This window comes from Xenopus tropicalis, chromosome 1, assembly GCF_000004195.4.
Source record: "Xenopus tropicalis strain Nigerian chromosome 1, UCB_Xtro_10.0, whole genome shotgun sequence".
NCBI lineage: Eukaryota > Metazoa > Chordata > Amphibia > Anura > Pipidae > Xenopus > Xenopus tropicalis.
The window spans coordinates 100840824-100867605 of NC_030677.2; the positions used below are offsets into that span (position 1 = coordinate 100840824).

At 39.7% G+C, this 26782-nt stretch overlaps 1 protein-coding gene across 2 annotated transcripts; it reads left to right on the forward strand.

Moving 5' to 3' along the window:
• The first annotated feature begins 7298 nt into the window (after nt 1–7298).
• On the forward strand, nt 7299–26292 carry plppr3 (phospholipid phosphatase related 3). Of its 2 annotated transcripts, none has more exons than XM_031895294.1 (9): nt 7299–7831; nt 8646–8771; nt 9695–9880; nt 10013–10142; nt 10226–10421; nt 15549–15606; nt 20607–20780; nt 23173–23352; nt 24002–26292. In XM_031895294.1, the coding sequence occupies exons 2-9, from the start codon at nt 8691–8693 to the stop codon at nt 25109–25111; spliced, it is 2115 nt and encodes a 704-aa protein (XP_031751154.1). In that variant the 5' UTR covers nt 7299–7831; nt 8646–8690; the 3' UTR covers nt 25112–26292.
• The last annotated feature ends 490 nt before the right edge of the window (nt 26293–26782 follow it).

Here is a 26782-nt window from a genome sequence, read left to right on the forward strand (position 1 = left end):
CTGTGGGTGTACGTATGCCAAAGGCTCAGTACTTTTTATAGGTTGCACTAGGTGACGAGATTGCAAAACGTTCTTCTAACAAGAAATGTTTAACGGAAAATGAGGTTTGCAACTTACCACAACTGTGGTGGATTTTGGAAGAGGGGGAAGTTGAAGTGGGAAGAATAAAGAGTGCGGGAAATGTGCTAACTATGTGAAACGTCCAGGTATGCTTCAGCTAAACAGTACAGACAGCAAAAGGGACACAAGGTTCAAGAAAAATAAGGGTGAAATACATTCAGACTTATAATGGTTTTTTAAAATATACCAGGGGAAGAGGCAGAGCACTAACAGACGCAAGAGTTCATTCAGTAAGTACTTCTTCCAGCAATTTGGGTGGTTACTGCTCCTTGCATCAGATAAAAAAAATTGGCACAAGCAGCAAACCGCAAAGTGGGGCTCTGAATGAGGTGAGGTCTGAATTACAAGCAAGGCAGGGGACCGGTACAGGGACTTGCACAGTGAAAATATGTTCTGGTCATTAAAAGGTTGTTACAGCATAATTTCTGGTTCATCCTCAACATGAAATTGACATGAAATTGACATGAAATTATCCTTATATACTGTAAGATTTAAGGTGACCTAAGACCTAAGGTTGGTGATATTGGCCTAATTTGGTAGTATGGCCCTAAGGCCAAAAGATCAAATTTAACTGGTTGGCATAGGCACCATAGGGCCAAGGACCGCATCAACAATTTGATGTGGTTCCCAATCCAAAATCAAACCTTCCCGAGATCTGCCCAATTTAAGTTCAGATGTCAGGTAGGCCCATCGGGGGTGCCCATATACAAGCTGCCAAAGTGGTCTAAAGGACCAGAATCTGCCTGTGTATGGCCACCTTTACATTCTTGCCGGTGGGATGGCATTGTGGGGAGATAAGTCACCTGCGGTAAAAAAGATTTGTCGTGCCGCAACTAATCTCCCCATCTGCCACTGCCCTAAGGGTGAAGACACATGGAGCTACTAGTAGTAGCTACTTGTCGTGGCTACTAAAATAGATAATGCTCATCATTTACTGATAATTTTCTCTGCGTGTGTTTTAGCAGAGGCAATTCTCAGTATTGTCTATGGCATTTAGTAGCCTTGAAAAAGTAGCAGCTAGTAGCAGCTCTGTGTGTCTTTACCCTTAAGGGTTCTGGCACACGAGGGAGAATAATCTCCTTTGTTGCGGGCAACTAATCTCCCCATGTACCAGAGCCCTAAGAGTATGACACATACTAGAGTGGGCTTATGAGCCTGGAAATTCCTTTTAATGTAGGTGATGGTAAAAGTTTTCTTTGTGGACTTTATGAGTAAAGGTGGCCATACATGAGCAGATCCGCTCGCTTGGTGATGTCGCCAAGCGAGCGTATCTTCCCCCGATATCCCCCCAAGGGACCAAAATCGGCAGCTATAGTCGGCCCGTGTATGGGGACCTTAAGTCAGAGGCCTATCTGACAAGCAAAGCATTTGTATATATGATTATTAAGTAGGCCCCCTAATACAATTGTATATTGTATAGATTGTAGATTGTGTTAGCTTGACACCTTAAAATTTTTGTTCTTGCTACCTCGCCTTGGATGTTAATAATGAATCAAAAACATGTAGGGTTTATAGAGATGCTTCATGTTTTAATGTAACTTTGGATAAAGTATTTTTTACTTTTAAACTTTGTGACCCCTATGGAGATCCTTGAGTGCCTACATGCCCATAATGGTTGCTAATACTAAATTAAAACTACTTACATCCTCTGCAGTCCTTATAAACTTGAGCATAATATCAGTGTGACATGCATAGAGAATTGTGAGGGCGGCATGAGCAAAACAGAAGAAACGGGTAATGGATAAAGAACTCATGCATAAAGTCCCCTGGCATTCCTCCATTGTGCATCTTGGAGGTGCATGTAAAGATGCATGAGTTCTGTACCTTTAGCTTCAGCTCTAGATACATAAAACAATTCAACTTATTGGGAGCAAGTACAAAAAATCTTTGCCCCTTGCCTTTCAAATCATTGTACATGAGCCCTGGCCCCTCGAGAATGAACTATGTCTAGTATATGCATTGCCATGTACTAGGAAATGTTAGCACCTTTGCACACCTAAGCAGTTCAGAAATATCATATGAGCTTATGAGGAGGGGAGTTTTTTAATGGAGAGGAGAACCTTAAGGGCTCTGGTACACGGGGAGATTAGTCGCCCGCGGCAAAACTCCCTGCTCGCGGGCGACTAATCTCCCCGAGTTGCCTTCCCCCTGCCATCCCACCGGCGAACATATAAGTTGGCGGCGGGATGGCACACGCGGCGGCGCGATTTTGCGCAAATCGCCGAAAAAGACTCGCGAGGCTTTTTCGCCGATTTCCTGAAATCGCCCCGCCGCGTCTGCCATCCCGCCGGCGGGATGGCAGGGGGAAGGCAACTCGGGGAGATTAGTCGCCCGCGAGCAGGGAGTTTTGCCGCGGGCGACTAATCTCCCCGTGTACCAGAGCCCTAAGACTGTGGCCTCAAGATTTGCATACAAGAAAGGGTGATTACTACATAGTGGAGACAAGTGACCTGGAACAAAACCTTTTGTTCAGCCTGTCAAGTGTAATTGGATAAAAATACAAATGATAGCATAATTAGTTTGACAAGAAGACCACTAAGCATATCCTGGCCCTTAGTGACATAGGATCAGAAGTATAATTATTATGGGATTACATTGTTGTTATTATTATTATTTTTTTCTCTTATTTACAGTACAGGTATGGGACCTGTTATCCAGAATGCTCAGATAATTTGGATCACTATGCCTTAAAGGAAAACTATAGCCCCAGAATGAATACTTAAAGGAAAACTATACCCCCAAACAATGTAGGACTCTAGATAAAAATATATTGCATAAACCAGCGCATATATAAAAACCTGCTTTATCTAAATAAACCATTTTCATAAAAATTTACTTTTTAGAAGTTTGTGCTATTGGGTAATCCTAAATAGAAAATTGGCATTTTAAATAGTGATGAGTGAATCTGTCCCATTTCGCCAAAGAATTTTTTAAAAAGATTCACGAATCGGTGAAAATGCTGCACATCCAAGAAATTTTTTTCCGACACGCTCGTCAATTTTTTTTTTTTTGCTTTTATTGACATGCTAGCATCTATTTTTCCATCTATTTCTCCTCTTTGTTCCCATTCAAAAGTAGGGAATGACCATGAAGCAAGGCAAATGATCAGGAGCAGGGGGGCCCACTGACACCTGGGCCCACCGGGAGTTTTCCTGGTATCCTGGTGGGCCAGTGTGACACTGGTACCCCCATGTTAAAAAAATATATGAGGATATTGGAGTTCTGTGTCCTATATAAAAGCACTTGGCCTCATGCTTTCAAATGGTCAACTCCTCGGTAACATAATATCCTTATATTTTACAACAGGGGGTGCATTATAATACACTAGTTTCAGTGAGTCATGTGACAGAAAGCACTATTTATATGGATACAATTTACAAGATATCCATGGCTTGTATCGTGTATTACATAGGTACACAATATTATGTTGTCATTACCCAAAGAGAACTGACATATGCATAAATATGTAAGTGAATGAAACAATTCCTTTGTGTGCCTTGGTTTGTTTTATAAAAAAATCTGAGAATGATTACTGCTACAGAATGATTACTGGGTACAATTTTATACCATCATTCCTTTTGTCCACCTCTGATGAAAATGCATCAGTTATCGCACAAATGGCATTTTGAGATGTTTAAGTTGGTCAAAATAGGGGGTCTGTGAAAATATTTTGAAATGAAATGCATCTAGAAACAGCAGACTTTTGCAGTTTCAACATTTCTACAATATTTCCTTTTGCTTTGTGAGATGAACTATTTATACACTCCCTAAGCATGGGCTTCTGTAGTACAGTAATTCCATATTCAATATATAACAATATTTTCCCTTGGTTACAGGCTCTGCAGCAGATTTAGAACTATATATATATTTAGTAATGCCCAGTGCCCACTACCCAGGGCTATTAAGCTGGCTTGTCAAAAGATGAAATAATAATGGAAATGCTAATTAGATCAGACACTAAGGAAAAACCTTTTTTTTACAAAATTTAAATCTTTTCAGTTCATCATAGGGTTAAATAAATTGTAGCTTTCTTTTCCACTCTCTGGCCTGAAGGTATTGAAGATACCCGTGGGAAGGTGGCAGGGCTAGGAGGCAGGTAGCTGAGGGAAAGACACATCACTTTGGTTGCTAGGAAACTGGCATACGGCACCTGCCATGTTCAGCATTTACAGCTTTTTCTGGGCATGATGACTCATGCATCACACATGTGGCTATAGCCTCTTCCTGCTCTGTATTAAATTCCTTTTAATATATAGCAAAGTGCCTCTATGCTCACACCTCCTTATTTTTTCAACAATATACCAGGTATTCCTGGCAGGCCCCAGTCCTGCTGAGCCTTTAATGGGGCCACCCATTGATGGTGAGCTTCAATTATTAGAAACGTATTTGGGTAAGCCTTTACTATGGAAAACAGATACAGTATGTTATAGAAATAGAAAAGGACGTTTAATGGAATAAAATCCCTAATATAGATAATATAATATAAGGAATATAAACAAGACCCACAACCTGACCTGCGACCTGCAGACCCAGATCTATACCTGTATCCAAAAATCCGAAAAACTGCGACCCACAGGGTACCTGTTTTTTTTGTGGGTAATGCACTCATACATGACATGCTGCAACCCCTTTGATTCTAGAGCTGTGTACATTGTTTACTGTAATTTGTACCATTCTAAAAATCATACAGTTTTATAAAACCAGCATTTGGCTCAACCTGCTCTTCCTGGCTCCTCACAGCCGATCTATGTTGCAGTGTGTTCCTCTAATGTTGTGCCTTGAGGCTGTACCACTGTCCCAGAGGGACTGACTGCTCAGGACTGCCGATGAAGAAGCCTTGTAAACCACAGCTATATTCTGAATTTTGGAGCTTGCTGCAGTGCTAAATGTATCTTCTGCTCCTTTTGCTGCTGCGTGTCAAGGGTTTGTAGAGCTGTGGGCTGCTGCTGTGAGACTGGATTATGCCATTTGTATGGGGAGTTACCAATGAGAATGAAGAATCCTCCCAAGGCCCAAAGTGGATAGAAAGGACTCTATCTGTGCTGAAATTGCTATAGAATGGGGGCTTCCTGCATGTTCTGCCATGGAAACCATGGGACAGACTGCATGTAGTTACTGTAGGTTATTATTATTATATTTTATTTAAAAGTGCATTGCCATAATTTTCTTTGCAGTTTAAGTACTGTACTCATTTTACTTGGTGCAACGATTCACAAAATTATTTTTAGATACATTTTTTAGTTTATATTCAGATAACTGCTTGCACAGCATGTTTGCATCCCCTTCATTCTGCACAGCCCCACCTGGTGTTGTCTGCTGCAAAACTTCCTCTGCATCCGTACTGCCCTCTGTGAAGGAAATTAATTCTTCATTTCCCATGCTGTGAGGTATTTCCTGTGAATGTGTTGGAAGTTACTTGGACAGTGGTGGCATACTGCCCTGTAATTGTGGGGGGACTATTTCCAACAATGGTAGGGATGGTAATGGGTGGTATCTCTTATTACACACAATGGACATTGTATTTCTTGTTCAATTTAGAAGGCAGTTCTCAAACCTGTAATGGGTGCAGGTTGAGCATGGCTGTGGGAGCATGTACAGCACCCTAGAATATGGGCCAAAAGGGTGGGGAAATGTGTTGCTAGCACTGGTTGTAATGATGTAGGAAGGAAAAGGCTAATGGGGTTATGTAATAAAAGGCACTAAGTTTGCCCAGAAGCAGTAATTCATAGCAACCAATACTGTAAGCAGGTGGAATTTAGTGGTCACTAGGGGGTTCCAAAATGTTAGGCACCCCCCAGTGACTTTAATCGCTTACCTTTTATGCCAGGCTAGTGCTCCTGTTTGAAGAAAACTTCAGAAGCCTGGGGTAGCTGTGAGTGTCTCCTCTTCCTTCTTCTGTAGAGTAAAAAGCCGAACTTTAACAAAAAAAAGCCAGCTTTTTCACTCTACTGCGCCCCGGGATTCAGAAGAAAGAAGGAAGGGGAGACACACGCTCGCAGCTACCCTGGGCTGGGTGCTGTTTTCTCCCAACAGGGGCACCAGCCCAGGGTAAAAGGTAAGCGATAAAAGTCACTGGGGGTGCCTAACATTTGGCACCCGCCACTCATTTTTACCTTTCCTTTTCTTTTAAAAGCAAACATTTTATTGATTGCTATGAGTTACTGCTCCTTTGCAAAATTAGTGCCTTTTATTACATATGAGGTTAAGTGTGGCTGATGTGTCCCAGAGGAAGAGGACACTGCATACCATCAGGTTACATGTGCATTTGTTGCTGCACAAAGTCGATATTGCTTCATGAATTTCCATACAAAGGGGTCTGGAGATTTTTTTGTTCCTGCACCTGCCTCAAGTCCCCAAACTGCAGCAGACGGTGTATCCTTTGCTTGCTCCAGACCTTTGGTTTGTCTCCCTTCTGCAATTCCATGTTTAATTGTGGAAAGATTTTGAAGTTTTGAAATGCTGCAGACTTTCTTGTATTCTCTTTTTAAAAGCCCTTATATTCCCTCTCTGTTTAACCTCCTCCTCCCAGGCCCTATTGTTTCGTTCACTCACCTCTTGCACAGCCCTCCCCCCATTCAACATCTCCCTCCCAATGTTGTCTTTTGCTGGCTGCCAAACAAAGGCCCTTATGGGCCAGCAAATGCTATGCTTGTCCAGTATTATTGTTCATTTTAAGCGCTACAATGTCTCCATGGCAACCAAGCTTGAGGCTGGTCACATCTATATACAGCAACCATACATCATTTTGCATGCTGGGGCAAGCTCATTGTCACATTATATACAGGCTTGCATACAATATCACTTCAACACATTTTATAATTGTGTGTCTAAACAAAGCTACAAGCAAGCACAGTTTTAAAATGGCCCTTATATCAAGGAATTTTTCTTAATTCTATTATACATTCTAGAAGCCTAGTTAGGTCATAATAGATTTGCATCTAAATCTGATAGAAAAAAAATGCAGTATACATAAACATGATAAAATTCCACAGAAAACAGCACAATATATACAGTAAAAACACTAAACACAGCACTGTCCAAAATATTTGGACATAAGCTACCATGCATTTCAATTTTAACATTATTTCAAGACACAAAAAGCATGCAAGTACTAACACATTCATTCATTCATTCAAATGGCACACCCACACAGAGATAGAGATGCACAGCATGAGGTACACACACTCCATCATCGTGATTGCTTTTGTGTGTGCTGCAGACTCAGCCCCTACATCTGTCTCCTCCTCTGTCTGTCCCTCCAGAACAGTGCTCTGCCCCTGATCCCCACCAGCCTTTCTCTCCCTCCTTCCCTCCATCTCTTCTAGATTGGATGGGCCCCCATGAGCCCCTAAAGGGACAGGTGGAAAAGGCTTTTTCCTGGTGTTTAAAGAAGGGCAGTATTTGAAGGGGTGGAGACACACTGAAAGGTTGTCTGGACCACAGGACTGAATGTTTGACGACTGGTTTCAGGTGCTGTTTCTTTCTTTTTCTCCTGCTTGCCAATTAACCTTTAACCAAAGCTATTCTTCTTTTGTTAGAAAATAATATACAGATTTCCCAATACATCTCCTTTCTCTGTTTTTCCTTCTCCTACTTCCCATTCCCCTCATGCTTTCTTCACTGCCCTACCTTCTATCCCCCTCTGCTCTCTTTGTTCCTGTGGAATGGCAATTCCTGCTCCTCTTGTACTGTTTTCTGGCTTCTGTGACAGGTAAATCTCCACAATATATATGTGCCTGGATCTCTTTGTGTTAAGAGTCTTTTCAAATGCCACTAGTGATCAGGGATGCCACCTTATGAGGAAAGAAATATCAAATGTGTTTCATTTGCTTTCTAAGCAATCAAATGTGTTTTTAGGGCTATCTATTTGATACCGGCATGTATTGTCCAACTGAATTGTTCTGGTGATTAGTATATGCCTTTGTGTTCTTCTGCATTACATACCTCTGCTCATGCATATTAACTGTTGTTATTCTGTAGCTTCTGAATAGCATTCCTATATTTGCGTGTTGCTTAATTCCTTATTATTTCCTTACCATCTTGCATTTGCAGAAAAAAACAGCAATTTCTACAAAATATTTTACAGTAAATGTTGCATTTTCCTCAGTATTGTATTTCATTATTTATTTTGGACATTGCATATTTTTAATATTTGTATTGTCAGGTCTTTGCATATGCTATACTCCTATAAGATATTATGTACAAATGATCTGTGAGTTTGGATCTGCATGGTGCTATATGGGACTTAAAGCATGACTACTCAGTTGCATTATAGACAATGGGTATCTTTCTCTCTGCAGTTTTCCAACTTTATGACCACATAATTATAATGGAATATTCATTGGTTTCTAGCAGACCCAATACATCCTAAAAAATATCCTCTGTGAAAAAACATTTTTTATGACACATTTCCATTTTGTTATATCTTTGTACTTTGAAATTTGAAATGCCCATTAGTGGGTTTTATAGAATACATGCAATGGAATTAGATGGTAAAGAGGATTATCTGCATTTTGTCCCTCCAGGTGTCCTAGGGGCCTAATCATTTTCAAGACTCCCCAGTGGGGGCCATGATCACCAACAAAGATAAGAGCAAAGTTCGCCCACCTAAGGACAGCATGACTCTCTTGCCTTGCTTCTACTTTGTGGAGGTCAGTGGTTTATTGGTTACAAAACACGAACACTCTATAGCCTACTCTATTGCTGTACAAATTAACTGTAATAAACGAAAGGACCATCTGAATTCTAAGAGATCTTATCACACCCTAAAGTTTATTTGTTTGTTTATGGAAAGAAGTCCCTGGTGATTTGAGATATGCACATGGTTTCTACCAGTGATATGAGAATATGCAGGTCTTCTATTCAGGTTACCCTTAATTCTGTTTGCTATAATACTATTAGCAGTAATAGCTGGTTGCTAATTAAAATAATAGAGCATGTAGAAATCCTGAACCTATATTTTTTTTATAAGGGGGTATATTAATTGTATGTGGTATGGCTTATTTTTACTAGGGATGCACCGAACCCAGGATTCAGTTCGTTATTCGGCCAAGATTTACCTTTTTCGGCAGGATTCAGATTTGGCCGAATCCACGCTCCTGTCAAAACCGAATCGTAATCCTAAAAATCACGTGACTTTTTGTCATGTAAACACAGAAGTTTAAAATTTTTACCCTTTCAAAACCTAATTAGCATATTATAACTAGGATTCAGATTCGGTTTGGTACTTGCCAGAATCCTATAAGAAGGATTCGAGGGTTTGGCCGAATCCGAAAAAGTGGATTCAGTGCATCCCTAATTTTCACTAGTGTTGTTCCTGTTCTTCTTACTGATTGTAGACTAAACCTTGCCTACCCCAATTAGGGTTTTGAGAGTGAATGCTGGATATCAAACTGGACAAAATAAAAGAAAGTGCTTCTTTCAGGTACACATTTTGGTACACAGAATTTGGTGCTGCACTGAAAATGAAGAATCTTTTCAGAATTCCAACATTTTGTGTGAAATCAAATGTAATTGTGCAGTGTAGATGGGAATCATCCCAGTAATCTAATATTCCTCTGTGTCTTTTCTTTAGCTTCCTATTGTGGCCTCCTCCATAGTATCGCTGTATTTTCTGGAGCTGACAGATATATTCCGCCCAGCACAGGGTGGGTTTCAGTGCCATGATCGTGCACTATCTATGCCATATGTGGAGAGCAATGAAGAGCTAATTCCCCTTCTTATGCTCCTTAGCCTTGCATTTGCCGCCCCAGCAGCATCCGTAAGTAAATATATTTAAACTATGTAAAAAAAAAATCAAATGGATATAGGCAAAGGGAAAAGAAAGAGTGGGAGTATGTTACAACAACATTATCTTGAAAGTCACATCGTAATTTTATTTTACTTCCTCTAGATCATGGTTGGAGAAGGTGTTTTGTACTGTATTCAGTCTAAACTGAAAGGTCGGAGTAGTTCTGAGGGGAGTATCAATGCTGGGGGATGTAATTTTAACTCATTTCTACGCAGAACCGTTCGCTTTGTGGGTGAGTCATTTTAGAAAAGAATATTACACTCATTAACAATATATAACATGCACATACTAGTTCTGTATCTTCATCTTTAACAGGAGTTCATGTCTTTGGACTATGTGCCACTGCCTTGGTCACCGATGTCATCCAGTTGGCCACTGGATACCATGCCCCCTTTTTTCTGACTGTCTGTAAACCCAACTATACCCGGCTAGGCACCTCATGTGCCTCCAACCCTTACATCACTCAGGATATCTGCACAGGAAATGACCAGCATGCTATTCTGTCTGCAAGGTAATTTCATAACTTGTATCTCATGTCTAGGGTCCTACAATAGAACATAGGGCTGATTCACTAAAGTGCGTTAAAACGTGCGTTATTTATAGCATGTGGTAAAATGTTTATCGCTTCTAATTTTTCACGTCTTAACGCACAATTCACTAAAAACATACTTGCGTTTATTTACGCACGATGCTGCTTGCGTTATTTTAGTCGTGAAGACTATTTTCGTGCGGTATTTGACGGAACGAGCGCTAATCAACGCACCGCATACAAATATTTGCCGTGTGCAAAAAAACGCATGCCATGTTAGCCATACATGCCATTATTTTCGGAAAATTACTGTACTGAAAATGACCATTTCCCTGCAAACTGGAGGCTACATCACTCTAGGGCCAACACATACTTGAATAAATCACACTGCAAAGTCCATATTTTATTGCCAAAAGCTCATTAACTGTACTTTTCTATAATTACCACCTGCCTTAAGTAGGTGTTAATTTTTGCACAGACAAATGCGATATTTAGCGCTTCTAAGTGTTTGTGAATGATGCAACTTAACACATGCGGTAATACTGTAGCGAATCACGCGTTAATTTTCGCATCAATTTTAACGCAAAAAAGTATCAATTATCATTCTGGAATTGATTTAAAAGGGGCAAATCTTGGAGATTTGCCTCTAAACATGCAAAGAATTTGAGGCAAAGGAAATCTGGTTTGAAAATATACTAATCTGGATCAAAAATTCACACTAAGCTTAGGAGGTTCATAAAATTTGTTTAACAACCTCTACATTAAGCATAAAGTAAACTAGGTATTTCATAATTACAGCAATAGTCATTTTAAAATTAAAATGGCAGATGTCTAGGTTTAAAGTTGAGCTTTATTCACCACTATCCTAAAAACATTATATATATTTTATTGTAAATGTGGTTTTTTATAACCATAGTCCTATCATAGCAGCACTAGAGTGTTGCAATGAATATATTTATCATCAATATGTCACTTTCTACAAGGTTCCTACATGATCCCAAAGATTTAAGCATACCTGTTCAAGGAATTATTTACTATACATCTGTGGCTTAGTATCAGAGTAACAAGACAACCAGTATTATAACTGTAACCTAGCAACACTGGACCAGAGCCTGCTCTGAATTCCTTGTAAAATAAGACCTACTTTCTTTTAATTTATACAAGAATCTACATTTTCAACACAGGATGTACAGATCTCACAGTTCTATTCTATAAGTACAAACTGGTTATTTTGAAAATAACATGTTCTACATATACAAGGATTTCTTTTAGATACATTTTTTATTCTATTACAATTAGATACAATTTTTATTTTATTATTATTAGTCAATCTATCATCTTATTTTATCACTTGAACTTTTTTACTTCCCCATTAGATTAATATTGATTTCTGTGATTAGTTAGGGAACCCTGTGCAGCTTTATTCTATTCTATATTTTCTTTTTACCATAAACAGGGTGAAGTAGAAATACAATTCAAACTCAAAATCTAGTTCATTAAACCATACACAACTGATTTCAGGGAGGCCCGAAGTGACTGTGGGGGTGAGCAACCTTAAGTCAAGTTAGAGTGAGATTTGGGGCAAACACCTGTTTGCTTTCCTATATATTCATGGATGTCCAGCATGAAGATGAATTTTTGAGAGCTGAGGGGAACATAAATCCTAGATATTCTTTAAATTAAGGCTGAATGGCTCTTTTTAACTTTGTGTACTAGCTAAAGGGGTCCTTACTAAATGCATGTCTTAAAGGTCTGATAATTCACATAAGTGAATAAGAAAGTGAAGTATGGACCGTAACTATATCTGGAAACTCTGGGAAGAGATCAGGCATCTTATACAGGAAGTGGGCAAGTAGTGTGAACAGCATGGTCTCTGCTACCTGTCTTGGTGGCCTGGAATGGTACCCCCCGGCAATCTGTGGGTTCTGGCAAATGGATGTAAGATGCTATAGTCTCTATATATTCTGCCTCTGGACTGCAGTTGTGGCCTCTGTGTACTTGAAATGCCAGGGCCTAGTGGGCGTCCAAAGTGTGTTCCTTGGTCCAGAAAGGAGAAAAAAGTCTTATTACAGTATTTGGGACTGTCTCGAGTGTAGGTGGCATTTAAAACACGGACTGGTTCCAATATAGGGGCCATTTTAATAGATAACATTCATTTTTATAGTAAGTGAAACCAGCACCATATATTATTCATAGTTGCCTACAAGATTAAAGATGTTTTTTATTTGGCAAGACATGACTGACATGCATTACACAGCCTGCTATTCCAACACTAGGGTATGTTTGCTAAGAATGAGGAGGAACATGGGTTTACAATGGCCACTGACCTTTTCATAGCCACAGGGGAAACAAATGTTCACCCGCCTTGGACCAGGTAGTAAAAGAAACACTCCAGAAGAAGTTGAATAGGAGCATGAATTTTTCTGGGACTAACCAGCTATTACCCTAGATATGTGAAATACCAATATTGTTGCCTCCACAAACCAGAGGATCATAGGCAAGAAACAGGGAAAGTGCCCAGACCTCAGGAACAGCTTTCACCCTGCTATTTTTATGTCCTGTACCCGAACTCTGTTCATTCTGAAATCCTATCATGACTGTTCATTACAATATGCATCTGATATGGTCTGGGGCTACAAAAATATAGTGAATACCATGACTGCACCACATTCCTGTTACTATTTAGATGGTATGCCTGGTTACCACTGGATTTGTAGTTGTCCTTATTGTGGACCCTGGAAGAATGTCTAGAGTCAAGAGTGGGTATATGCAGTATTGAAGTCCAGAGATTACAGCTTACAGAGGACTTAGGGGTATATTTATCATGCTGTGTAAAAAGTGGAGTGAAACATTACCGGTGATGTTGCCCAGGGCAACCAATCAGCAATTAGATTTCAACAGTTAGAAAAGCAAAGCATATGATTGGCTGCTATGAACAACATCACCGGTGATGCTTTACTCCACTTTTTACACAGCATGATAAATATACCCCATAGTCTTACTTGAGGTGAATTTGGATCCTGCTCCCACAGGGAGCATTCCGGAGTGGGGGGTATTCGTTAGTTTAGAAGAGTGAGAAATTGCTTTCCAGCTGGGATCCTAAACCAAATGTAATAGATGAGCAGTCATACAAAAACATTCTACTTTATGAGGTTTTCTTTGCTGTACATCAGTTGTACAGAAAGTTTCTTGCAGGAAGAGAGTAAGAGCAGAAACTTCAGCAAAAATCCTGCCAGTATTAGGTGTGAGGAAAGCAGTTTCCTGACTAGTGCCAAGTTTACATATTGCTGGTCTCCCCTAGAACTGTTTAATAGCAAACTTTTGTTAATTTTAAAAGAACATTCTTTCATTTTACTCTTACACTCTTGCTTAATGAATGAAATGCTCATTAAAGGGGGTATATTATGTGAAAAATAATATTGTGCCAATCAATTGTACTCATTTAGTAGTAGTTTCAGACTGATTTATTGAAAATTTCTCCAAAAACCCCACTAGTTCCACCCATCTGTTCCACTTCCTGCTGCCTCCTTTCCCAGGCTGTTTCTCAGGGGGCCAGTGCCACTCAGGACACTGCACTATAGGATATGAACCAATCAGCAGCTAGGCTGACCTGATGGGAACAGAAGCCTGTCTTTGCTTGTGACTGCAGTGCTGTGGTTGGCTATCCTCTTCCTACTTTGCTTCTGGCAGGGACCGTTAGGACATGCCCACCTCTCATTTGAAAAATGGACTGGTTCCAATATAGGGGCCATTTTAATAGATAGCATTCATTTTTATAGTAAGTGAAACCAGCACCATATATTATTCATAGTTGCCTACAAGATTAAAAATGTTTTTTATTTATCCTATATGTCTCCTTTAAAAACTTAAATGAGAGCAAATAAAGAACAAGGGGTATGTATAACTGACCAGGGCACATTTAAAAGCAGGAGAGAACGTATTCTTAATATACAGCACAGCACAAGGGTATGAATGAAACTCCCCAGGGTGGCATGATTTTAGGGGCGGCATGCAGCCCAATCACATTTGTTTTTTCCCAGAGCACTTGAGAAATAGGCAAGCAGGATATTTGTTCAAAGGGATTCTGTCGTGATTTTTATGGTATACTTTTTATTTCTAAATTACACTGTTTACATAGCAAATAATTCACTCTACCATTTAAAATTTTATTCTTGAACCAACAAATGTATTTTTTTTTAGTTGTAATATTGGTGTGTAGGCGCCATCTTAGTGCATTGTGCCTGGGCATTAACCAATTCATTCATCTACTCGCTTCATCCTCTTATGTCCACTTATGTTTACATTTACGCCTGTTCCATTCTTCCTTCCTGTCCTGTTTTGTCTTGTGCGTTGCAAATCATTGTCTCATAGTTGTCTCATAATTGAAGCTAACAGCAACTCACAGTCTGAAAGAATGTTAAGTTGAAAAATTTAAAAATGTATTTAATATCTAAACAATTATAAGAAAAAACACATAATAAAAACAATTTTTTGAAGCGGGTAATTATGACAGATCCCTTTTGTGATATATCACAAACTACTACTTGTGCAGTTACCCATGGCAACCACTGGTATCTTTGCTTATGTGTTCTAACTTGTAGTAGACTCACTGGTGATTGGTGATTATTCTGTCTGTAGTTAACTGCAATGTTGCCATTTAGTACATATACTAGTAAATGAGCCTTCCCACCCTCTGTGACTTAATATCACCTTAAATGAGAGAAAGAGAGCAAATAAAAAATAGGGGACGTGATTACTAATGCTAGGCAAATTTGTCCCAATGTGACATCGAACATCTTATCTCAGTGATCAGCCCATGGTAAACTAGGCATACCTTTTAGCTAGTTAGTTGCCCAGGGGGACAAATTCGCTTACCATTTGTATGAATATCACTATGGCTTGACACTGCAGGTTGTGATTAATGAAATAGTGATTAGGCAGGGGTAGGGTAGGCTAAGTAAATGAGAAGTTTGGGTAAAGCAAACTGAATATAACTTACATTCTCTAAATACCCTTGGATGGCAAAATAATACATGGAATTATAAGTGAAACAAGTGACTCATTATAAAAAGTATTATTCTAAAGAGGATTTTTTCTATTGTTTTCCAGAAAGACGTTTCCTTCGCAGCATGCCACCCTTTCTGCTTTTGCAGCTGTCTACATTTCAGTAAGTGTGTCTAAATTTAGGTTTTAAATTTAGGGTACTTTTAATCTTTATCTGAGCCAACAGAGTATTCCTGATTGTTCTGTACAATGTGTTTGCTGATTCAGAAACATGAGCACATTGGGAAGCAGGCAAGTGCAAACATGCAAATAGGATGCTCTATGCAATGCCAGCAACCTGCAATTAGCATTCAATTTATGGCATTTTGAATTGGGGCAAATAATAGACACAAATAAATTGTCTACTTCTGAAATAAATGGCATATTGTTCTAAAACTACCATATCAACCTTGGCACTTTCTATATTAGCACTGCCCTGTGGTCTAGGTGTACCCATCCAATACATTTTATGGTCCTCAAACTGACTCCTTAGAGTTCTCTGTGGAACATTTTCATTTTATTATCATCCAACCTACAAATGTGTGATATGCTGAATACTGCATAAAAATGTTAGACAGCACAACTGATTCCAGCACAAGAGCTTTTTATTGTGAAGAGGAAGTAAAATGGCCGTATATGGGGAGATCTAATCATCTGGTGAGGTTTCCAGGTGAGCTTTTACAAAGGGAAATAAGCAAGAACTCATAGAATCTTATATAGTCAAGTGTAATATATACCCTTACAGGTTTCATGCTTCCATTGCAGTTAATCATGTCAGCCTATAAATCAGCCTATAATTAAATGGGAGGTAAACTTTGTAATATATGTCTGCTAAAAATGTTGCACATGTTTTGAGAGTTCCTAGCTGTCCTGATCATGTGTGATTTATTGACAGCCCCTCTGATGCTCTGATGACAGGGGCAGGGTGTTTAACCCTCACATATTTGTTCTGGAAATTCTGCCCCTCAACGCAGACATATGTTACAAAGTACATCCCCTTTAAGTGCAATCAAAGTATGAAATCGTAAAGCTGTACACCAGTGATCCCCAACATGTTGCTCACCAACCCCTTGGATGTTGTTTTAAGTGTCCCCAAAGCAGGTAGTTATTTTTGAATTCATAACTCGATTTTGGTTTAATAAAAAGATTTCCTACCAAATAAAGCCTCCTATAAGCTAGTGTGCATTGAGGCTACCTAATAGCCTAATCTTAGCCCTTATTTGGCACCTCCATGACCTTTTATGATGCTTATGTTGCTCTCCAAGTCTTTTTAGATTTGACTGTGGCTCACGAGTAAGAAAGGTTGGAGACCCCTGCTGTACACCTTACCTATGTGTCAATAAAATATTTTTTACATGATGTCTCACTACATGGGATTCTATGAGTACCTGCCCATTTACCTTTGCTGTGAGCTAATTACCTATATGCAGCAGCATGCTTCCTTTCTGCTCTATTTGATGTTGTCCAACAGGTTTTCTGATCTTTAACTAAGCAGGCAATCATTTTGCCCATATACAGCTAGTAAGTAGCTGACTCAAGACTTTGACCTGACATGATGACAGGGTGCAAACCATAACCATAAGCAGTGATCAGCAGTTTCAATTAATTTGCATGACAGGCATGAAAACTACTGTTTGCATTTGCCAGCCTGAAACCCGTAGGACCCACAGGTTGGGCAGGTTCGGGCTGGTGTAACACTCTTACTCTGCAACTCTATCCTTGGCCCATCCCTGCCCATGTCAGTGCACTCTGATTCCTCCTCTTTGTTTTGGCCAATGCTTATTTATATATTTGCACCTATACAAATGTATGGTATATAAGAAGTGATGACAGTTCAGGTAGGGAAAGGGTAGGTTAGTTTCTGGCAGGGGCCTACTTTGCCAACCTGTGCATCACTAATTAAAATCTTGGCCGTGAGCAAGTCAGGGCACATTTTGTTTGCCAAAACATTTCACAATATTTTACATTGTTTTAATGTAAAAGTACATTTTTTGTATTTTGAAGATCCCTTTATGGCAATGCCATGTGGGGTGATTCAAACACTCCACATTGTTCACAGTCATGTGAATGGAGGTTGTAACTTGGAGCTTTTTTCTCTTCTGTGTGCCCATCAAGCTGGATCTTTCACAAGCAGCAAAAGCTCTTAGACACCTCATTTGCCACTTTCTTTAATTTTCTTCTTACAAGAAACATTGTTAGATCATCATATAAGAAGCCAGAGTACAGTGTGGAGGTGGCGTGAACAATGGCAAAGTAGAGTTATGTCACTGATTAGAATGCAGGATTATAGAGGTAATAAATAGAGCCAAAGATATTACATTGTTTTGGAATATAAGGATAAAAAGTAACAGTGCAGATTCTCCAAACCTCATAAAAGGTTTCAATTAATATGTTTCCAGCTTAAAACAGAGGCTTATTAGTTGTAAAAGTCTTTTAGCCATATTAGCAACAATCCATTAGACAAGTGCTCACTGCCTAATTGTGGTCTGGGCGCTTAAGCCGTGTACCCTTCAATTGCAAAAACTGTCCTTTTCAAAAATGTGCAACCAAATGTCACTTAGTAATCTGAGTGCTGTACCCTGGCCTGAACCTGTAGCTAGGGGAGAATCCAGTAGACAAAATAGCAGATGGACACAAACACCAGCAAACCATATGTAGAGGTTAAAAAAAAACATTTATCTTACATTACAGTCCTAACATGTTTCAAGCCCAACAACACATGATCACAGACATATAGATCTAACCAAACAAGCATTTAAAAATATGTTGGAGTTGACTTCATGACATCCAGCACAACCTTTTAACAAGTTACCTTTCTGTGTGCCACAACAATGTTCTTATTCTGCAAAACAAACATATTAATAGTGTAAATTATTCTGTCAAACCACTTCACATACATATGTTAGAGAAGCTCATGTCCACTATGCTACAGCTGTTCTTTATAGAAAAGAAAGAGGCTCCCATTTTGCCAATTTTATACAAACATGGCATCTGGACAGCTACTTATACAGGGGACAGGCAGTGGCGTAACTTGGTCATGCCGGGCCCCCATGCAGCCCCGACTGGCCCCGACTGTACCGCTATATTTAAGGTAGGAGAGGGGCCAAGGAGAATGGACTAAGGTACAGCAGACAACCACGGCCCGGACCCCCCTGCTGCCTGGCCCCCTCTGTGACCACTGGTGCATTAAGAGTTCACTTTTGTCAGTATGTTGTGCCATATGTGATGGTGTCATTTCTTAGTTCATTTGAATGCTGATTAGGTTCATTAGATGTATATGACTGCAATGTGATATAAGGTTCTCTTTCTAACCAATACAGGTTCTCCTATTTGATCAAATAGATTAGCAATTTGCCCCTTACACCAGTACTTTATGGAATATTGCAGAAAATTCAGATTGCAAAGTAATATCAAAGAGTATCAGGGCACTGACACATGGGGTGCTTTGACAACAATTACCCTGGATTGCTGCATCTAAAGAGTTTTACATGTGTCAAGTCAAATTAATCTAGAGGGGTAGGTATTTATATGCTGTGAAAGAGGAGAATTCCCCTAGGCAACAAAGTACCCTATCTGTTATTGCCCTTATATTGCCATTATACAACAGTACTAAGTTACTGTACAATACTGTGCAAGTTATATGGATTTATACGGACATGTATCAGTGTAAGATAAACAATGTTAGATAACTAAAACACAGGTATTTAGGGCACTTCTTAGACAAATGCCTTTTTTAATGAGTTTACAAACGCATGCTGACCGCAAAAATGTGTATATTGCATTTATATGCATTTTTTTTTAAACGCAACTGAGAGTTTCAAATGCAACTTTTTATTCTATCGGTTTTTTAAATACTTGTCAAGTGCAAGAAAATGCAGTAAGTCGTGTCTTAAAATACAAATGCAATGAAACACAAGTCTGAATGCTCATGAGTTCAACCAGGCAGAAAATAATGGAGCTGATGTGCATAAAAGAACTTATGAGGTATTTGTAATTTTGCGGTTTGGTAGGGGTCATTCTTGATGCAAGTGCAATGTGCAAAGCACCATTTCAGACAAAAATTGCCATGGATTTTTGACCCACAATGCAGAAGTTTCTCACTTATTTCCAATGAAATTGTGGTCATGTAGGAAGTTGCCTCCACTGAAATCGCACCCAATCTGTCAAACAGATGCAATCATTATTAATTTACATTTATAAAGAACCAATATATTCCACAGTGCTGTACAATAAATGGCACATACACATACAGATTTACAAACAAAAACAACCATACAAGAGGTAATGTTGAGCCCTGCCCAAAAAGAGCTTACAATCTAAATTGCACTTCTGACACAAATTAGATGCAAGTTGTGCCTAGCATTTTCAGAGTGGGGGTTGTGTCATTTTCAGAAAACTCATTCAGTGCAGTGTTAGCATATTAATCACTGGGCAAAAGTCAGACTTGCAAGTGGCACCCATTGACACAACCTCCAGTGGAAGCCCTAGAGCTAACGTAAGGTCCATGGTGGCGATAGCTCCAGGGTTCCTCAGTGTCATTGGGTGCAGTTTTGCACCAGAAGAGGTGGGGTGGATGCATTGGCAACCATATTGACGTGCAACAATGTGTTTGGATGCAAGTACCTTTATGAATGCATCAATTTACACTCTATTTTAGACGTTCGTAAAAAAAAACCCTTGTTATATTTCTCATTCATTTAATGATGTTGTTTAATGTTTGACAGTTTTTTCGCAATTTAAGGAAGTATTGGAGATAACTGTAATAAATACAAAGATACGTTTCAAAATTTGTTGCTAAACTGCAGAGCTGGCTCCTGGGTCTGAGCCTACATTCTGAATTTCAATTAAAGGGGCCTTTCACTTTAAAATTAACCATTAGTTTGTTGAAGACAGCAGAATTTTAAGACAATTTGCAACTGGTCTTCATTTAGAAGAAAAAACACGCTCTGTGCTGTACTATGCATTCATTTTAAAGTGCTAATAACAACAATAAATGAGATTTGCCCATATTTATTAATTCCAGTCAGAAATGTACCAGAGCACTGAAGTCTAAAAAAGAAAAATTCTGGGAAATCCAGGACTGATAGGAGACCAGCTCATAATGTATTTGTGTTCTCTTTGCAGATGTATTTTAACTCCATCATCTCTGACAGTACAAAACTTTTGAAGCCGTTGCTGGTCTTTTCATTTTCATTTGCGGCTGGAGTGTGTGGTCTGACGCAGATCACACAATACCGCAGCCACCCTGTGGATGTATATTCAGGATTTCTCATTGGAGCAGGCATTGCAGCTTATTTGGTGAGTGTAAGTGCACTACATGTGACTTGGATGTAAGGTATTAAAGTGCATTAAGAGTGCCTGGAATGGATCATAATTAATTACCCAACTGACATGGGGCTTGTTGACATCTCTGGCTACATTTTAGCCAGTACCTTTTTTCTTTACTCAAGGCTGGACTAGCCCACCAGAACACCTATAGAATTAGCAACCCTAACAATCATTTATATGCCTTTGTCAAGATATGCCAGAGATGTAGAACTGAATGGCAGGAGCCTATATCCTCTGTAACCTTGAGTATCCATGGTAGTGGATAGAAGAAGACTGGAAACAATATGCAGTGGAATGATTTAATAAGTAAAAATAAGAAATAGCACATAGCAGAAAGGCAATTCCATACAAAAGGCAGTTGAGGCAGGCAGCAGGCAGTTACAAGTCCATAAAGCTAGTAAAAAGTCAGGGCAGATGTCAGGCACAAGAAGTCTATGTAGCAGGCCAGGGGTCAAACAAGGAGTAGATATAAGGACTGGGTAGGAACACCGTCACACAGAACCTTAAGGCTGGCTCTAGTCTGGACTGATTCAGGACTGATTCAGGACTTTTGGAACATGTGTTAAATTGCTAAAAGAACTTAATGATCTAGATTGAGAGGATAGAGGAAGGATAGGAAGAAGCAGGCTTAAAGGAAAACTATACCCCCAGAATGAATACTTAACCAACAAACAGTTTATATTATGTTAAGTGACCAATTAATGAATATATCAGTAAATATTTCCCTTACATTACATCATTTCACTGGATCTACCATTTAGTGATGGACCGTGTGCTCCCTCAGAGATCACATGACCAAAAATAATGCAGTTTTTTTTAGGAAGAAGTGTGGAAGCAAAAGACAGAACGCTGTCCGTTAATTGGCTGTTGTGGCCTAGCACGTATGTGTACCTTGGCTTTTTTGTGTGCACTGTGAATCCTATGATCCCAGGAAGAGGCCCTTAATTCTTAAAATGGCAATTTTATATTTAGGAGTACCCAATAGAACATACTACTAAAACAAAGTAGATTTTTATGAAAATGGTTCATTTAGATGAAGCAGGATTTTACATATGAGTTTGTTTATGCAATATTTTTTTTATAGAGACCTATATTGTTTAGGGGGAAAATTTTCCTTTAAATAACCCCTTAATTTAGGCAATTGCCTGCAATTGATCCTATTTTATAAGCAAGTGTGATTAACAAAAAGAAGAGGCGTCAAACTGGGGTGTCCAGGCCCACTAGGGCTGAGGCCGGGGGGCCCCCACCCCAGTAGCAGACTCCCCTCTTCACCCCTCTTCACAAACCACACTTCATGCTTGCAGCCACAATGGTTGGGGAGAGCTGACACCCACAGTTACTGGCAGGGGGCCCAGTAGGTCTTTTTTTGCGCCCCACCGGCTTAGTCTGGCCATGAGCAGAGGCAGTAATTATAGATATTATGTATTAATATGTGGCTCAGCCAGGAAGAGTGCTGGCCTATCAACAAACAGTCCCAGTCTCTAGATTTGACAAGTCTTGACACCCTTTAGTTCATGCTATCAGTTTAGGCAGCAGTACAGGGTTAGAATAAGCTGATCTAATCAAATGTGAGAGGGAGCTGCAGCATTGACACTTTATGCATGCACGCAGGTGAAGCATCAGTAGAAATTTCATATAGGGTAGATTAGCTGCAATCCAGTGGGATCACAGCATGGCCTTTTGAAACTAATTTCCACAACCCCATGCACAGTGGCTGTACAGGCACAAATGGATGAACAGCACAGCAGAAACTGGGCAAAGTGTATGACCAAATTAGTGAATTTGTACAGATTATTATAATACAAAAGTGTTGGGTCTGCATGAATATATATGGACCCAAGCTGTGCATAGTTATTAATTTTCAACATACGCGCATCAATCTACTGACTGAGTACAGAATATTTTATATATTTTAATAATTATCACAGATCTTAAACAACAAAAAAGTGATTGCATTCCTATTAACAATATGGTGTGCGACTGTGAAACGTAGTGGGGATGCACAGAATCCATTCTTTTTGGGTTTGGCCGAACCACATATCCCTCATGAAAGATTCAGCTGCGACCGTGTCTTTGTTTTTAATACATCTGCAACTTTTTCCTCATTCTATGAATTTTTGTTGCAGTGAATTTTTGTGGCCGTTTCGCAAAAAAAATCACCAGGCAAAATGTGGACTGTCATTGCAAATCCATGCCTGGTGGAAAATTTTGCTCATCACTAATGCTAAAGAATCGTACTGTTTATGAACAGGTTTTATAAAGACATAACATTATTCCATATGCAATAACAGGATAGCTTGGTTCAGTGTGATAATAATAGTGTTGGGAACTGTATTCCCTCTTATAACCTCTCCATTTCTAGGCTTATCACGCGGTAGGAAATTTCCATTCTTCCACTGAAGAAACCTCCATCAGTCCTCCTACTAAAGATCCTTTGCAAGCCTTAACACAACGTGGTCATGAATCTGTCTACCACCAAAATAAGTCATTGAGCACTGATGAGCTGACACCACGCCCAAGAAGCCAGGAATCCCAGCGTCAGGTAAATTAGTGTAAAATGTCAACAATGTATCATAGACTTGATTCTTGTTTTTTTTTTTTGTTTTTTTTAAGTAAAGTTAAACAAGGAATATCATTACTTGAAGACGCCCAATGCCCAGTAGTGCTGGTGTCTCCACTGGTTCCTCCATTAGTGATCTAGAGCCAGATCCAGAGCCTTGCTATGATGTTCAGTCAATGTTTCTGCACTCATTTTCTTTCTTTTTAGCTTTTTGTTTTCATGATATTAGCAGTTTAACACTTTATTTTCAGTTCTATCACTCATGAGCACAGAAGTGGTAGGAGAAAATCTTTGGTTCATGTTGGGGACTTAAGTGATTATTATCATGTGTAGTGGTCTCAAATGACATTGAAACCATAAAAAACTGCAGGGACTTCACTTAACTTGGAATCCAGCTGTTTAGCCCTTGGGTGAAACGATCAGGTGTATCCCAATATTTTACATAAGGTATACTGTCCAAAAAACTATGGTAGCTGTAGTCCCATTTGTAACTCTTAATGACCATTCTAGGATCTAAAGACCATAGTTTAGTTCTTAAAACGCCATGTATAATTTTTCTTCGTTGTTGTTCCCATCTTCTTTTTCAATATATTAATCCATTTGTAAAATTAAGGCTTCTTTCTCCACCTAGGTTCCACGTGAAAAAAACTCTCTGGGTAGCCTAAAACGAGCCAGTGTGGATGTAGATTTATTAGCTCCCAGAAGCCCAATGGGTAAAGAGAACATGGTGACCTTCAGTAACACCCTTCCACGGGTCAGCACCCCATCAATGGAAGACCCTGCCCGTCGTCACATGACTATTCATGTTCCCACAGAAGGCTCACGCACACGAAGCACAGGCCCTGAATGGAAGCCAAAGCCAATAGAAGGACGGACTCTGACCCTGGGTGAAGAGGTGGCCTTAGCACAGGCTCATAGGCGAGCTCTATCTGAGACTTCAGGCATCATCCTTGATGATCCAGAACCTGACCGGGTACCCCCTTCACTTTACCCTACAGTGCAAGCCAGGACAGGAGGTCCTCGAGTTGTTATACAGCCACGTCCAGCAGCACCACCCCTTCTTCACATACCTGAGGAAAACCAGGGGGGTTCCCCAAAAGGCAGTTCTGCCATACGAGCAAAATGGATGATGATGGCAGAGAAAGGAGGAGCACCACGGGCATCTGCTAATGCCCCAAGACTTATGCAGGTCATTGCTTTGTCCAAACAGCAACAGCAACAACAGGCAAACGTGTTAGGTGCTAGTACCCCTAAGCATTCAGAAACCTCTTCCTCTTCCACAACAAGTAGCTCTGATTCCTCCCAGTACCGTTCACCATCGGATCGTGACAGCTCCAGTATTGTCACTATTGATGCCCATGCACCACATCACCCTGTAGTTCACCTTTCTTCAAATAATGGACCTTGGGAGTGGAAGTCTGGGCAAAAAACAGGTGAGATCCAGGAAGGAGTTGGGTATGATATAAGCAAAGATTACCGTGGCTTCAGGACCCCCAAAGGTGCTGGCGTGTCCCCTGGTTCCTCAATTAGTGACCTAGAGCCAGATCCAGAACCACGCTATGGTCCTACAGTTAATGTGGCAGGAGGAGTACCTACTCCCATTGTAGCAGAAGTGGTTAGCGTCTCATCCAGCCGGGAGGCCAGCCTCAGAAGGAAACCTCAGTCAATTGATCGAGATGGTAGTGATGAAGGAGAGGAGCCATTCTACAAAAAGCTTCAAAACCAGAGGTTTAAGGAGTGAGCTACATGGAAAGTATAAATGTAAATATTTGGCATGTTTTGAAGGACAAGAAAACACAGACATCTGCAGCAAAAGTAGAGCACTGGTATCATACATTTATATCAGTGTAGCATCAAAATTAATGGAACTGATTCAGCACTATGAATTGACATACACGGCAAGAGTTATCTCAGATAACTTAATGTAACTTTCATGTATGTTGAGAATGCAGATTTTTCTTTCTTGTTGGAACCTTAAAAATGGATCCGCCAAAGTCTTGCGTTTGTTTTCCCAGAAAGAGACTCTATAAATAACTTGAATTTTACAATCAGTAGTGTTTGCAATCATCAAACTATGGCAAACAGATGTAGTAACACATTTGAGCTTCTCTGTGTAAATCCAGATGGCTAAAAGGAAGAGGAACATGTGCTGCACAAGAATACATGACTGTAAATAGTTTTGGGGAAAGCAAAGAATGCATGAAGCCCTGGGGATGTGGTTAGAGGAATTGAAACAAGTGCTATGATATTAAAAAAAAAAAAAAAATAATAAACATACATGGGATTAAAAAAGGCCCCTTCCTATATAACGGAATGCAGAGACGGTAAATGGGACACAATAACTTTTCTTGTTCTACAAGAGGTAGCTGACTTCATTTACAGTGTGCCTTAGCCCATTACTTAAATTAGGGCCTTGATTCTAGGACTCTGCATGTGGTACAGGCCTGACCCTATCAGGTGAGCTTTATAACTCAAGTGGTTTGCAGTTGTGTCCAAGCTCCCAGACTCCAAAATCCAACATGATTTAACTAAGTGGCAATCTGTTCATGTTTTGCAAATATAAAGTGACCAAAACTCGCTTTTTAGAGAGTAAAAACAGCTAATCACTGCATCTATCATTAACTTGGAGGTCTGGTAAGTTTACAGAATTGGACACATTCCCTGTATTTGTGCAAGATGAAACCTATATTGTTGGCGAGAAGAGTACTGCTAAATCTGGTGCTGTTTAATGAAATATCTTTCAGGGACTCATAATGTTGTATATTATAACCAAGTTGCACTGGGAGCACTTAATACAATGTTTTGTACAACTAGAACAGTGATCCAGCAGCACATCTTGACCAGCCCTGCGAACATTCAAGAGGTTCCACACTTGCTATATTTTGTAAATTGTTGAATTTTAAATAAACTGTATTAAGACTATTTCATTATAAGTATTTTCTAAATGTTTAGATTTCTGGTAAATGACACGATTAGCACTGTCAGTATGGTAAACTGTACAAAGACACCACACTGGTACTACAACCATGTAAATATTATACTTGTGACCAGAAAAGGGGCCACATAAATATAAGGTGGCCTAAGGTGCACTAAAACTATACTACAATTCAAATATACTAAAGGTGTTAACTAAACATGGTCGTACACACTAAGATACACTAAGATGCACTCATAGGTTGGGAGGATTGTTCTCCCAATATGCCCACCTAAGGTGAATGATATTAAGTTAATTTAATCATGTGGCCCTACAACGATGGTTATAGGAGCCTTTGGAGAAAGTGCTGAATCAATGGAATATACAGGAAAATCAAGCCTGCTCAATCAACATCTGGACGATTTCTGGCCAGATATCAGTTGGGAAGGACATTTGGGGGTCCCCATATAGATAAGCTGTCGAATTGGTCTGCAGGAC